The 15,783-nt window shown below is 45.2% G+C and overlaps 1 protein-coding gene across 2 annotated transcripts; it reads left to right on the plus strand.

Annotated features, from left to right (window-relative positions):
• The first annotated feature begins 5,036 nt into the window (after positions 1–5,036).
• Positions 5,037–10,644, plus strand: LOC114044509 (protein ATP6V1FNB). 2 transcript variants are annotated; one of them, XM_027864032.1, is made up of 2 exons: positions 5,037–5,608; positions 8,630–10,644. In XM_027864032.1, exons 1-2 carry the CDS (start codon positions 5,092–5,094, stop codon positions 8,746–8,748), a joined length of 636 nt encoding a protein of 211 aa, XP_027719833.1. In that variant the 5' UTR covers positions 5,037–5,091; the 3' UTR covers positions 8,749–10,644. The 2 variants fall into 2 exon arrangements, with proteins under 2 accessions (XP_027719833.1, XP_027719834.1); XM_027864033.1 differs by having other exon boundaries at positions 5,037–5,548.
• Positions 10,645–15,783: the final 5,139 nt, after the last annotated feature.

The raw sequence follows: 15,783 nt of genomic DNA on the forward strand, positions 1-15,783 counted from the left end.
GGGTGGGAGGGGAGGAGGCAAGGAAGAGGGTTCTTCTGTAGGTTTCATTCTAGAATTCAGACGCGCCCTAGTGAGTCCCTTTCACTTAGAGAAGGGGCTGCCTGGGGTCCTTTGTTAATGAAGGTGGTTAAAAGGGAACACACTGAAAAATTAAAAGGCCTCGGCACCAGATTGCTGAAATCCCATTAAGGGGTGTGGACGAAAGGGTGAACTGGATTATTGGTTTGTCTTCCCCCCCCCCCCCCCGCAGCTCATCTAATAAATGTATATACTGTTCCCACTGGGGGTGGGAAGCCTTTTCTGAAACAAAAGATTCCTTCTTCCCATTGTTCTGGCCTGTTTTGTCGGAGCCCCAAAGCCCACGGTTGCAGCGTCTCGTGGATTTGGTATTTCACATGAGTTTCCCCCACTCGCCTTCCTGTCTCAAGAGGTCTTGAAAGCAGGGAGGAGGCTTGGGATTTACAATCTGGAGTTCTGGCTCACATCCAAGGGCCCTCACTTCTTCTAGACTCCCTTATCTAGCTGTGACAAGGCCTTGAGATAAAGCTATCTCAGTAACCTTTCGACAGCCATCCACACCTCTTTTCCCTCTCCTCTTCCCCTGAGCCTTCTTCCCTATTAGGGCACAACCCAAACCTGGCAGCTTTCTGAGGCTCAGGCTCCCGAAAAATGAGAGGGCTAGACCACATGGCCTCTCACATTCTTTGGCTCTTCAGGTCCTCTGTGGAAGGCCTGTCCCCATCATGCCGACTGAAGGAATTCCTTTAACAAAATTCATCCTGGGGTAGGAGATTGGACAGGGCACCGGACTGGGCTACAATGCTACCTCAGACTAGATGCATGACCCTGGCCAGTCTCTTAATCTCTCTGGGCCTCCGTTTCCTCCTCTGTAAAATGAGGGGGGTGGTTTCTCTGGTCCCTTCCAGCTCTAGAGATGTGCCATGTTGGGGAACTATAGGGCCCCCTCCTCCTCCTCCTCCTCCAGGGACAAATCGTGGGGCAGAAGTGGCCAGGGCTCCCAGAACGGATCCTTCTCCCCTCATGTTTCAATGGATCTCCGGTTGGGGGTTTCTGGTGTATCATCTGTGGTTTTCAGCCTGAGCTAGAACTCAAAGAAGGCATGGTTTCCTCTATAACCACTTTCACCTCATTGTGGAGCCTTCCAAATCCCAGGCCATGCAGAGGGAGGCTGGAAACAGGCGGGCCTGGCTGGAGGTACAGAGGAGGGTGGAAGGCAAGGGAGTAGGTGTATGTGTGGGGGTGGGGCTCTCCCCCCACCCCCAGTCTAGAGGCGGTGAGAGGAGACCCTTAGGGGTTTATCCAAGATCTTGGAGCACCAGGGATCCCAGATTCGTCTAGCCATGGGTACATTCTGAGCCTTGTACAGGACTCTTCACTGCTGACAAAATGTTTTTAGGTAAGTTCATCAGGTTCTCCAACAACTCTGTGAGATGGAAAACATTCCTACTTCTTCCATAAAATGGGAATAAGATTCGATGGAGGACCTAACTGAATGGGAGGTCCTTGAAGACTAGGACTGTCTTCCTATCCCTAGCACCTAGCACACAGTAGGCACCTAATAAATGCTTGCTTGCTGGATTTGTTTCCATTCCAGTAGAATGTAAGCTCCTTCAGGGCAAAAAAACTTTGGTTTTGTCTTTGTATCTTCGATGCTTAGCACACAGTAGGTGTTCAACAAATGCTTTTTTTGTTTGTTGATCAAGAACAAAATAAAAACTACTTTGCAGACTTTGAAGGGCTATATAAATCTCAGATTATCGTTAGCTCCATTTTAGGGGTGAGGAAATAGAACTTCAGAGATTTGTTACGCCTGGTTAGTCTTGTCTGACTCTTTATGATCCCGTTTGCAGTTTTCTCGGCAGAGATAATGGAGCAGTTCTCCATTTCCTTCTCCAGCTCATTTTACAGGGGGGAACGGACAAATAGGTTTGAGTGACTTGCCCAAGGTCACCCAGGTCCTGTGTGAAGCTGGATTTGAGCTCCTGATTCCAGGCACTATGGTGCCACCCAGCTGCTGAGTTTCAGAGAGATTGTGGCTTCAATGGGATTATCTGTAAGTGTGAAAGGGGTCCCATAATAAGTGGCTAGAGCCTGTCCAGGACCCAGTCCTAACCCAGTCTCCGAGCTGACATTCCTTCTATTTCGTGCATCAAGAGGACAGAAGCAGGAGCCCCAAGTGGGAGATGCAGAGGAAGATGCCCACGGGAGGCGGTTCCAAACCACGGGAGCTGTCCCAGAGTGAAATGGGCGTCTTAGACGAGGGGCAGGGGAGGAATGAGGGGAGGGTGATGAGTTCCCCGTCACGGGAGGTCTTCTAGCAGAGAAAAAGCAGCAACTGGTTCATTTTTGTCTGTCCCTAGCACGAAGCAGTGTCTGGCACACAGTTGGTGTTTAATAAGTGCTTGCTGAATCAAATTGGATGATGAATATTCGTTACGGGGCATTGTGCAAGGAGGATTCCTTCGCAGGTTCAGGTGGCACACTGGACAAACTCCTCTCTGATGTGACCTTAGCCTCACCGAGCCTTTGTTTCCCCACCTGTAAAATGACAGAACAGCGTCAGATCTATGAACCTATAAAGCCTCTGAGGTCTCTGATTCCTACTCCCAGATCGCAAGAATGCATAGCATGAGTTGAGTTGGGTTGGAGCGCCCCCTGGGGGCTGCAAGGGCATCTGCGAGTGCTCAACGACTGACCCTCAGTCCTGCCTCTGTGTGATGTAGGTAGCAAGAAGAGCCCTGGTCTCAGGGTCAGGGAAGACCTGGGTTCAAATCCCACCTCTGACACTGTGTCAGAGCCTCCTTGCTCTTCCCCTGGACTAGATGCTCCATCTCCCATGGGCATTGTCTGGGGCTGGCCCATGCCTGGAATGCACTTCCTCCTCATCTCCCACATTCGGGCTTCCTTCAGGTGCCAGCCAAAATCCCTCTTCTTCAGGAAGCCTTCCCCACCTTCTCAATTCTGGTGCCTTTCTTCTGTTATTTCCTATTTATTCTACATATCGATTAGCTTCATGTGGTCTCCCCCCTCCCCCCATTAGAGTGTGAGCTCCCCGAGGTCAGGGACCATCTCTTGCCTTTCTTTGTAGCCCCAGTGTTTAAGCATAGAGTCTGACACACAGTAGGTGCTTAATACATGTTTATTGACTGACTGGCCTCATGTTAGACTTGGTTCACAGGGTTGTTATAAGAAGAGTGTCTCTGAACCTTCAAGGGCCATAGAAATGTCAGGTGTTATTTGTTATTCCTTCCTTCAAGTTCCACCAAGAAGCCTGTGCCTGAGGCACCAGATATCCAGAAGCATGAGGGGCAGGACGGCTGGGGACAGCTCAGTACCCTGGTCCGCAGTGCTGTTCAGTGCGGAGTCCCCTCCAGGCCCAGTCTCTAAGTGGAAGGCTCTGGGAATGCCCTGGGGTCCCAGGTGACTCAGGGGATAGAAAAAGGTAAAAGACAGATTGTTAGTGCAAGTGTTATTGTTGAATTAGGGAGAAGGAAACTGAGGCACAGAAAGGAGTGATTTGCCCCTGGCTTCCCAGCTTGTAAGTGTCTTAGCTAGGACCCAAATTCATGTCTGACCTAAGTTCTGTGTGGCATTTCCTAGACCATAGCTGCCTCTCAATATGGCAGGGTACTTACCACCCTGCCTCACTAAGGCAGAGGGCACACTTAGACCTGAGAGGCGCCATCTTTCCATTATTCCTCATTGGCTTCATGAAGATTGGGGAATGTGAATGGCCAAAGCTCATCTTGTTCGTGGGACTTCTCAAGGGGAAGTTCATGCAGTGACTGGTCAGAGGTGTGGGGAGGGCAGGGAAGGGGCAAGCTCTGACCCGTTCCCAGAGTTAGGAACTGGAGAGAGTATAAGCTTCCCCAGGATGCTACCTCTGGACAAGTCTGTGCTGCCTGCTAGGACCAGGGAAAGTCACACTCAATGAAAGAACTCCTGGCCTGTTCCTTCCAGATGGATCATGGGACCATAGATGTAGAGTGTGAGGGACCCTAGAAATCATTAGCCCAGCCTCCTCATTAGATAAGGAAACTGAGGCAGGCTTTAAGTGTCCTGCCCTAAGTCTCATAGGCAGTAATTAGTCATAATAATAGCTAGGATTTATAAAGCACTTAAAAATGTCATCAAAAAATATTATCTAATTTTGTCCTCAAAATAACCCTTTGGGAAGTAAGAGCTATCATCATTCTCATTTTATCACTACTACTACTGCTACTACTACTGTTACTACTACTACTATTACTACTACTACCACCACTATTAACTACCGTTTATATAGTGATGACTATGTGCCAGGCACTGTGCAAAGTAAGCTTTTTGCAATTATTATTTCATTTGGTCCTTACAACAACCCTGAGAAGTAGGTGCTATTATTTTCCCATTTGACAGATGAGGAAACTAAGGCAAACACAGGTGAAGTGACTTGCCCAGGGTCACACACCTAGTAAATCTGGTCTGAGACCAGATTTGAACTCAGGTCTCTCCACCTCCAAGTCCAGTGCTGTATGCACTGTTACGTGTTAACTAGCTGCCTAATTAGCAGAGTTGGGGTTCAAATCCAGGTCCTCTGATTCCACATCCCACCCCTTTTGCACTGTAGCACACTACCTACCATTCCTTATAAATTCTGTTGGTTCAAGGAACATAGACAAAGCCTCCCATTGAGTTGAAATGACTATGGTTTTTGGTGGTATACCACTTTCTTATTTTCATTCCATTTTAATTTCATCCTTAAAGGAAATGCTAGGTGCGGATAACTTACTCTAGGGATGGAAGGTAGGTCTTCTGACTTCAGAGACAAGGACCCTCTGATGGGCATGTGTCTCCCTGTCTGTGTGTCTGTTGCACCTCTCTGGGCCCTGATTGGGGGGCGGGGAGGCCGAGGGAGCTCTTGGTTCTCCAGAAGTAATTTGATCTTCAGGCTCTGCCTCCTGGGTCTTCAGGCGATTGGTGGCTGCCTAGCAGCAGCTGACCCCAAACAAAGGAGCAGCCCCAGCCCCAGCCCCAGCCCCTGTGTGGTGGAAGCCAGGCCAGTAGCTCCGAGGGCTTCTGCCACCTCCCAGAATGAGGGACCTGTTGTCCACCAGAAATCAGGCCTGCTGGACAGAGCTCATTGAGAAGGAGGCTCATAGTCGGGCACACTGGAGGACCAAGTTTGCCCATAAGTACCCACGAGTTCCCGGCCCCAGGAAGAAGCACCAGCTCCCCTTCTCATGCCCAGCTCCAGATCCATGCCTGCTGCCTCCCATCAGCCCCCCCAGGACGGAGTACCCAGGAGAAGGAGCTGGCGTCCAGTCTCCCCAGGAAGGGGCCGAGAAGGGGCAGAAGGAGAAAGCCGAAGCTGAGCCCTTCCTGCCTGAGATGAGACCCGCCACCCCTAAGACCGGGCAGCTGCTGTATCAGGGCATCTCCCGAGAGGGCAAAGGGAGACTCCTTTACCTGCAGGCGCGGTGGCAGCAAAAGCCAGAGGACAAGTTTCGGTATCCGGTCTTGTCGTCCTGGGACTACGGCTGGCACATAGGTGATGGGATCTTGCTTTGCCAAAGCACTTTGATACCTGTTGTCAGTTACATCTTGGTCTGTGAGTAGGGAGAGCTGGTCTTCATTCACTCACTCACTAAACGCTGACTTTACCTTATACAAGGCACTGTGGCAAGTCTCCCCATTTAACCGGTTCAACTAACCCAGAATGGTGCTGTACATTTATCATTAGGGTGCCCGTATTCAGGTCCTTGGAGAAATAACACCACCTATTTGGGCCTCAGTGTCCTCATCTGTAAAATGAAGGGATTTATTACATGGCCTTCAGAGGGCCCTTCCAGCACCAGATCTAAAATGAATCCATCAATCCATAATTACTCAATAACCAAGAGGCAAAGACGCTAGCTCAGTGCCTTGTTCTGCATGTTGGGCTCTGGGTTCAGGGTGGAGAGGGTGATTCTGGTCTCTTTTGTTCATAATATTTCTTCCTCAGTCCCTAACTCTTCTTCCTTTTCTCCACTTTCTTCTATCCTTCACCCGCTGTTCTCCAATCCCACGGGTTTTGATTGAGCAAAAACATCTGCAGTCCCACCTCCTTCCTTCCCAAAGTTTTCCGGCCAGAGATTCCTTCCAGTTTCATGAAAAAAAAAAAAAAGGCTCTTTGGGAAAGGTCCTGCTGGGGTTGTCAGAATCAATGTAGATTTTGCCTTTTTTATAGATAAGGAAAGTTCAGTGGCTTACCCAAAGTTACACAACTAATAAGGAACCCAATTGGGCATTCACTTCAAATCCAGTGCTCTTTCAGAGACAAAAAGCTACCCTTTGCTAGTCTCAGCCTCCTGTTCCCTCCTCTCCCAGAATCTCAGAGTAGGGAGGTACCTCTGAGGCCATCTGGCCCAACCCAGACCTGAATAAGATTCCCCTCTAGTACTTACCTGAAAAATGGTCATCTAGAAAGTAGTCACAGAGAAACCACTCTCTTTCACCAGGAAGGACAGTGTGATATAATGGAAAGAGTCATTGATTTTTGAGTCAGAGATTCTGAATTTAAATCCTGTCTCTATCACATACTACCTGTACATCAGGACCTCCCTGGGCCTCAGTTTCCTTCTCTATAAAATGAGAGATGTACTAGATGGTCTCAAAGGTCCCTCACAGCAGCCATCATCCTGTGGTCCATTGCCAGCCTCTTTTCCATCAGAATTTCTTTCCTTTAAAAAAAAAAATCAGCAGCCAGCTCGAAAAGGGTGCTTTGCCATGCTGAGCCATATCTGAACTTGTTGGCCACAAATCCCATGCAGTGGAGGATTTTTCTAATGCTCAAACATCAATCTATGCAGGGGAAAGGGTGCTGAATTTGGAGTCAGACGACCTGAGCTCAAAGCCCAGCACTGTTGCCAACTGGCTGTGTGATCTTGGACAAGTCCCTCCCCCTGAATTTCCTTACCTGGGAAATCAGGGGACTAAAATAGCCTCCTAACTCCCAAAGCCCACCTTGTTGCACCTTTTTCCATTAGAAAGCACATCATTCCTTATGTTGAACCTGCACTAGGTCATCCCATGTTGCAGAACATGTGCATTAAACTGAGATAATTTGTATTTAGGCCTTTCAATTCCTTTCTAAGGTGGATTTGGCAAGTGTTAGCCTTTCTGATTGGATAAAGGAGGAAAAGTGTGTGTGTGTGTGTGTGTGTGTGTGTGTGTGTGTGTGTGTTCAGTGCATAAGTGAGCAATGATTTGACTAAGGGCAGGGCACAGAGTGCATCAATGATGGGCCTGGAACTCCTGACCCCTAATCTATTTCCCATTTCTGTTGTTTAGTTGTTTTTCAGTTGTGTCTGACTCTCCATGAACCCATTTGGGGTTTTCTTGGCAGAAATACTAGAGTGATTTGTCATTTCCTTCTCCAGCTCATTTTACAGATAGGGAAACTGAGGTAACCAGGTTTAAGTGACTTGCCCAGGGTTCACACCACTGGGAAGAATCTGAGGCCAGATTCAAACTCACAAAGATGAGTCTTCCTGACTCTAGTCCCGTGCAGCCACCTAGATGCCCAAACCACTGGGTGGAGAACAAAAATGTCACACCTGGCACAATTGCAAATGGCAGCCAAAGACTGGAGCAGAGCCATGAAATGCCTGGGGCTGAAAGAAGATGGACTGGAGAACCGTCATGTAACTCACTGGGCCAATGAGTCCCTGACACAGGAAAAAGGTCTGATGGGCAGAAGTATGCTGTGAAGATGGTTCAGGGTAGAAAGAGAGTCTCAACAGGAAACCTGGACTTTAAGTCCCAACTAATATCCTATCTTCTCTAGGAAGCTTTCCCCAACTCCTCTTAATTTCAGGGCCTGCCCTCTGTTAATTATTTCCTATTTATTTGATATATAGTCTGTTTGAACATAATTTGTTTTCATGTTGTCTTCTTTATTCCATTATAAGCTCCTTGAGGGGAGGGACTGTTTTTTGCCTATTTTTGGATCCCCAGTGTGACCTAATCCTAAATGCACAGTGCCTGGTGTTGTGGTTTGGAGTTCTGGGAACCCCAAAATGTAAGGGTGCAGTGTGGGTCTGCCTGGAAAGAATTGACCGCTCAAGCCTTCTTTCAGTCAAAGTAGCAAGGTTTATTGTAATGCCAATAGAGTGAACTAGATTCTAAGTGGATCTGCAGCTTGATGAGAATGGGACTGATACTTACATACAAAAAAAGGAAAAAAGGGTCAGTGAAAAGATCTTGGTGGGATTAAGGAGTGGAATAGCCTGGGGTGGGCCAGGTGCAATGGTGAAAGGACCTAGATGGCATTAAGGAGTGTCAAGTAAGCTAATTAAGTAATCAAGGTGGGCTGGGGTGGGTCATATGCCTTAGGCAAGATGCCAGTGATCTGGGTAGCTGGAAATGTATGGGAAAGTCAGGCACTGGCTTGCTTCTAGAGACAGTCTTTTCCTTTAGGGGTCCAGGTCCCATAACCCCATCTCCTGGCACAGAGTAAATGCTCAATAAACATTGATTGATCAATTGATTCTGTCTTAGGGGAGCTGCCTAGAGAGGACCTTGGGAGAAGGGGAGGCATTATAAGGAAGCTGATACCCAGTTGCTCACCCAGGTCTTCCTTCTTTTTTAGGGGATACCATGAAGGAAGCCAAAGCTCCAGTTCACGCCAAATCCCGGCTCGTCGGGGATACTTTTTACTTTCGCAATGGGGTCTTCCACCAGCCCTCCAGGTCTGACCAGCGGCTCTGAGCTCTGGTAGGAAACAACCCTACTGGGGGATTGTTCTTAATACCAGAGTCTGCAGCCTGATCAAGTTACTCTGGCGTTTCTTCCCCACCCCCACCTCCCAGCCTTGGCTCCAGTAAAAACCAAACCCACAAAACACCAAAATAATTGGGGTTTCCAATATGATCACTTCTGGTCCCCTGGTCCTGATTTATGTTAGCAATGAACCCAGGACTTTGTGTCTTTCACTTAGTCTGTTTATCATCAAATCAATGGCCAAGGATTGTCAGTTTTCATCTGTTTGTTACCCAGTGCAAACATTTGGAATCCTTCTTCAAACTTGGGTCAGAGCTGGAAGTTTCTACAGGGGCACCCCTCCTTTGCTAGCCTTTCACAACAAGAAACAGCTTCCCCAAAGGTTCCTGGAGACCCAAATGATTAAAGATCAAATCTTCTCTTTAGATCAGGGAAGATGGAAAGAGTTCAGAATGGAAAGTAGTTTATTGCTTTAACAAGCAAAGAATTTTACCCTGCAGTAAACAAAGGTCTGGTTTGCTAAGGTAGATTTTTGTGCTGGATTTTCTTTTTTCCTTTTATTTTTTGCATCAGATTTTCTGCAGGACATTTGTCTTTGGGCCTCAACAGGGGAAGCTGTGGGAGACTTTGGAAGGTCTTTTAGTCCAGAAATTCTCTCTGGTTTTCTTTGCCTAGCCTTTATTTTAACAGGCTGTCTTTATACTTGTTGTACCCCCTTATCCTGTCTGGTACCCTTTCCCTTTTCTGTAACCTTCTATGCCTACAACCTACTGATTAGCAAACTCAGTTCTAGGGAGGAGAAATGATTTGGCCAGTGTCTCACAGACAGTAAGCACCAAAGGTAGGATTTGAAATAAGGTCCTTTGACTCCAGACCCAGTACTCTTTTCACTGGAGCATGTTATTTCAAGTTTCTTGGTCATGGGAAAGACTTATCTCTCTCTCCAACACCCTCCTCTGTTCCCCAGGGCAAATAGCTGAACATTCCTGTGTTGCAATCTAGGGGTGCTGGGAACCCTGGAGTGCAAGAGTACAGGGTAGGAGTCTGCCTCGAAAGAATTTGACCACTCAAGCCTTCTTTCAGTCCAAGTTTATTAAGACACTGGTTTGTGTGGGTAAGATTCCTAGTGAGTCTGTGCATTTGATAAGGACAAGACTGTTACTTTTATAGGGAAAAAGACTGGGGGAAGATCTGTATGTGATCTAGGAGTGACAAGTAGCCTGGCATGGTCCAGAGATAACAGAGAATGACAGGCTGGGCTAGGTTGGGGGGGGCACAATGGAAGGACAGTTGAAAAGATTATACTGGGATGGGCAATGCCTCAGGCCACGCCAGGGATCTGGGCTGTTGAAATTTGTGGGAAAGTCAAAGGACCCTTCTCAGTGGTTCAGGTCCCATACCCCATCACCTGTACCTCACTGTCCTCACCTATAAAATGAGGATGGGATTGCACTAGTAAGCTCTAAGGTCCATTCTGCCTCCCGGTTTTCTTGCTAAGCTGTCCTCATTTATAATGGCAAGAGTGTAGGATAATGATGTCCCAACCCCAAGAGGCTGCTTCTCTCAAGATCACTGTGGATCCTTTCCTCCTGACACGTCCTGAAAGTCATCATGCCAAAGCTGTGGCAAAATCCTTAGCTCTTACCCTTCCCTGCCCCACTTGCGAGGGAGGGCTAAGATGTGGCCCCCGTTTGTTCCTGAGTCAGAGTTAGTCTAGATTGTGGGATGTTGGCTGCTGCCCTAGATTGGGGACCAGTTGCTGTTTTCTTCCCTTCTTGCTTTCATCCGTCCATCTGTGTTCCTACTGTTGAGTGTCTCCAGTAAGGCCCCCTCACTTTCCCTAGTGTGAGTTAAAATGAGCCAAATAAAGATTTGTTTCTCTCATTAGTGTCTCGCTGGTCTAATTTTTCTGTAAAGCCCTCCAGCTCTTTTGTCTGACCAGAACAGAGAAAGGTGATGTAAAATTGAAAATTGATTTTAATTCTAATTTTAAAACTTAGTCAAATGGCCTAGGTTTGAATATTCTCCCCACCCTGTGTAAATCCAAACTCCTTAAGTTTGTAAATTTCATCCTTCTTTTTTTTTAAATTTATTTTTAGTTTTCAACATTCACTTCCACAAGATTTTGAGTTCCAATTTTTCTCCCCATCTCATCCCTCCCCCCACCCCAAGATGGCATGCATTCTGTATACCCCTTCCGCTAATCTGCCCTCCTTTCTATCTCACCCCCCCTTCTCTTATCCCCTTCCCCTTCTATTTTCCTGTAGGGTGGGATAGATTTCTATACCCCATTTCCTGTATTTCTTATTGTATTTTTTTTAAACATGTGTTTTTAAACCTTTGGGTTCCAAATTTTCTCCCTTCCTCCCTCCCCATCCACCCTCATTGAAAATGCAAGCAACTTGATACAGGTTATACATATGTAGTCCTGCAAAACACTTCCATAGTAGTCATGTTGTGATGAACTATATTTCCCTTCATCCTATCCTGCCCCTCCCCACATTTATTCTATTCTCTCTTTTAACCCTGTCCCTCCTCCGAAGTGTTTGCTTCTGATTACCCCCTCCCCCAGTCTGCCCTCCCCTCTATCATCTCCCTTCTCTCTTGTCCCCTTCTCCCCCTATTTTCCTGTAGGGTAAGATAGATTTCCATACCCAATTGAGTGTGTATGTTATTCCCTCCTTAAGCCAAATCCTATGAGAATAAGATTCATTCATTCCCTCTCATCTTCCCCCATTTCCCCTCCACTGTAAAAGCCTTTTCTTGTCTGTTTCATGTGAGATAATTTACCCCATTCTACCTCTCCCTTTCTCCTTCTCTCAGTATAATCCTCTCTCACTCCTTAATTTTATTCTCCAGATATTCTTTCATCTTCAACTTACCCAGTGCCATCTCTCTATCTATCTACATATAATTTTTCCCTCCAACTACCCTAATACTGACAAAGGTCTCATGAGTTATAAATATCATATTTCCATGCATGAATGTAACCAGTTCAACCTTAATAAGTCTGTAAACTTCACCCTTCACCCACACCCCAAGAAACTTGACAAAAGGTGAAGCTTTTGTCTTGTAATTACTTCCACTCAGGACTCAGTTCTATTGTGAATTGAATCTCTACCCTTGTATTGCCTACTTTTGTAATCTCACTCACTACCCACTTAGACCAAATATGAGCTCCTTTGTAACCCCATCCTCGACTCACTCAACCCAAATTCGATGGATTCTATCAAAGCTGGCAATTGCAGACTTATCTCATCACCCAAGGATTCTTCCCATCTTCCCAAGGGGAAGTAATGGGGAGTAGCTGAGGTGACTCAACCCACTTTCTTATTAAAATGTTTACCAATGGGATGCTGGAACAAAAGTACTTCTGACTTTGTTGAAATGATAAAAGGATTTTCTCTTTGTAAATTGTCCAAACAAACAAAAAACCCAAAACAAAACAAAAAAAACCCCCTACTTATTGGATTATTAATCTTTATATTAGGTTTCCCTCATGTGTTTACTTCTTTGAAAATACTATCATTGATTTGTAAAATTGTAGGTCCTATCTGTAACTGTGTCATCATGAAAAATGAATATTGGCAACTTGAAGTTTAGTTTGCTTTTGAAAATGCAGCAACCAGAATATATACAGGTAATACCTAAAAATAAAAAAGAGATCTCAACTTAAAAATAAAAAAAGGAGCGGCTTACAAGCAGGGGTCAATCTGAGTATTTTTAAATTCTAGTCTTTCTGAAATCGAGAGGATTTGGATTTAAAATACAATGTGGCTTAGTGGATATGTTAGAAAAATCTGAAACAAAAATCTACTACAGTGAGTGATGGAAAGCCTTTATTACACTTCTCACGAGAGAAGTGGGCACAATGCACTTTAGTAGCACGTGGGCACTGCTTCAGTGGTAGAATTAACTTTTAAACCATTAGTAAGATCCATACTCCACCCATCAGGGCTACTATTAGTGTGGTTCATCTGAGTTACACCCTTCCTGGACAGCACATCACATGTTTGTCCATGTTCTTCCTTGTCATGTTAGGTCATGCGTCCCATGATCAAAAATGGCAGCTATCTCCGCCCTTGGGGTGTGTCAGTTAATATTCAATTAATATTCAATAAGCTTATTAAGCAAGCTCAGTGGAGAAAAGCCTTTGCCCTGTCCAGGTCTTGTCCTTGACCCCGACAGGTTGCAACCGCTTTGGCCTCCAGGGCTCGCTCTTAAGGAACTAGTTGTTTGCTATACTTTCTGATTGGTTGAGGGACTTTCCACAAGATCTTGGAATTTCTTATCCAGCTGTGGAAGCCTAACCTCCTAAAATCTTTCTTACAGATAGAGAGGGCCTCAGAATTGGAATGGGTTCATGTCCCATTTCTGACACACACTGGTTGGGTAACTCTGGGCAAGTCACACAAAACATTCTTTTCTGTCACTAACTCCCTAATACTCCCGTTTGCAAAACAGCTGCTGATCTGTATTGGCACAGGAAGTTTCTAATCAGGAGCTCCCTACAATGATGAAATCACAGTCAGATAAAAAATAAAATAAATGCTAAACTGGATGCATAGGCATTTTAAAAAATGAATGATACAAACAGCATGTAATGTTGTAGAGGACTGGAATGCGGATGCATTTTCACCCATTCAATTATCTATTTCAACAATAAAATTTCACCTGGACATCTGCTATGTAGAAAGCACTGCGTACCTTGACTCAAGCAATATGAAGGAAGGGGAGAAATAGTTCTTGACTCCAAGGAGTTGGCAATGTACTCGTAAGGGTATGGATTCCTAGAATACTGTGCTCAAAGGTAGCAATGAATAGTAGGGTTTGAGATCCCATGTGAGAAATAATGTTTCATCTTCTTTGAGACAATGTCATTGAAATTTTTGCATATAGTACTGATGAATATGGCAGCTAAGTGATGTAGCTCTGGGCCAGGAGTCAGGGAGACTCATCTTCCTGAGTTGAAATCTGGCCTCAGATGCTTACTAGCTGTGTGACCCTGGGGAAGTCACTAACCCTGTTTGCCTCAGTTTCCTCATCTGTAAAATGAGCTGGAGAAGGAAATGGCAAACTGCTCCAGTATCTTTGCCAAGAAAACCCCAAATGGTTACAAAGAGTCAGACATGACAGAGAGAACTGAACAATAGTAACAACGATCAGTGTGTTTAATTAAATTTTTACATTTCTTAAGATTTCAATATGATGGATGCCATGTGCTCAGGATGCACTTAAGTGTTAGATGGGGAAAGGATGCAGGCAATTTATCTAAATTTAACAAAATGAATTACGATCTGCTCTAAACATTTTTGGGGGGCCGAGGCAATTGGGGTTAAGTGATTTGCCCAGGGTCACGCAGCTAGTAAGTGTCAAGTATCTGGTCTGAGACTGGATTTGAACTCAGGTCCTCCTGACTCCTGGGCTGGTGCTCTATCTACTGCACCACCCAGCTGCCAATGCTCTAAACAATTAAACACCATGTACTTGGTTTAACGTACTAAATTTTCTTTTAAAATGCATTCATATGGAGAGATACTTTTTTTTAACCAAAGTGGTTCAAGCCACAAATAGAGAGCCAATAAGAATATTAAGCAATGTTGACTACGCATCCATTCATGGGTCTGGCTGCAGAGAAGAGAAGGGAGAAACAGATTGTTAATCCAGGAGCTGAACAACAAAGCCATACGTGTATGTGTTTTTCAGTTGTCTCAGTCATGTCCATCTCTTTGGCCAACAGGGTGAAGTGACTTCCCAGTGTCACACAGCTAAGAAGTGTCTGAGGCCAGAATTGACTCAGGAAGATGAGTCTTCTTGACTCCAGGCCCCAGTACTATATGCCCCACATTTATAGATCTTATAACAAAAGATTCAGTGAAACAAAGGAGAAGTAGTGAAGGTGAGCTGATTCCAAAAGGGAAAGAGTGAATAATACTGCCCATGTCTATGCAAGTAAAATGTAGTGGAAAAGTAACAACATTGTGAAGACCTGGATGAAGGCATAGAGGAAACTGGCCTAATGCAGTCCACAACCATCGATTTTCCTCAATAACAATTGGGGTTTTTTTTTGGGGGGGGGCCTAAATTTTTCTTAATAGTTACCATAACTGAATATATTCTATGTGGTTAGACTTGGCCTAAATGACAGAAAACCCCCTCAACATTTATTTGGAAGTATGATAAGATGCATTTCAACAAGTCTCATGTTGAAAATATGTTTTATAATCAAACCAGTGTTTTGTTATAAAGTTAGGAATACTTTTATTCCTGCACCATTAGCTTCACTTCTTTCCTACTCCTCCCTGTTTCTCATAGATATCAGCATTGTCCTGACCTGATGTTCCCATTGGCAGAAATGAACATTAATTTTACCATCAAAGGTTTGTCAGGATCATTTACATCAACCTCGACTTTGGGAATACTTATTCTTACCAGAGGATGTGAATAACAACAGCTCACATTGACATAGGGCTTTCCTCATAATAACACCATGGGAGAATCCACCAGCTAAAGGGATTATCTAATTGTGCACCAGAGAATTCACACTAAAGGAAAATATTCTGAATATAATAAATATATAAAAAGAGTCCCATCATTTATTTTAGATAAGAGAATTAATAATAAAGTGAAACAATTGTCACATGGTAATTCTGGGGAAAACTTCAGTCAGAAATCACCAATATTAAAGAATTCATACTGGAGAGAAATCTTATTAATTCAGCCAATGGAAAAGAGCGTGCGCACGCGCGCACACACACACACACACACACACACACACACACACACAGGAATCTACGCTGAAGAGGAAACCTTGGAACATCAGGATTGCCTTCAGGCATGAGTCATGCTTTACCTCTTTCTCTATTTTATCCCCTTCCCCATTCTCTTCTCTCCTTCTCCTCTTCATGGGAGACTAGCACCTCTGGTGAGAGAGCTTGCTGAACCTTTTCAGGGCTGCTCATCCATCCACCTTTGGTATCCACCCAACTCTCACCCATAGCTCCATGGAGCTGTGGCATGTGC

The sequence above is a fragment of the Vombatus ursinus genome, unplaced genomic scaffold (genome assembly GCF_900497805.2).
Source record: "Vombatus ursinus unplaced genomic scaffold, bare-nosed wombat genome assembly UNPS02014773.1, whole genome shotgun sequence".
NCBI lineage: Eukaryota > Metazoa > Chordata > Mammalia > Diprotodontia > Vombatidae > Vombatus > Vombatus ursinus.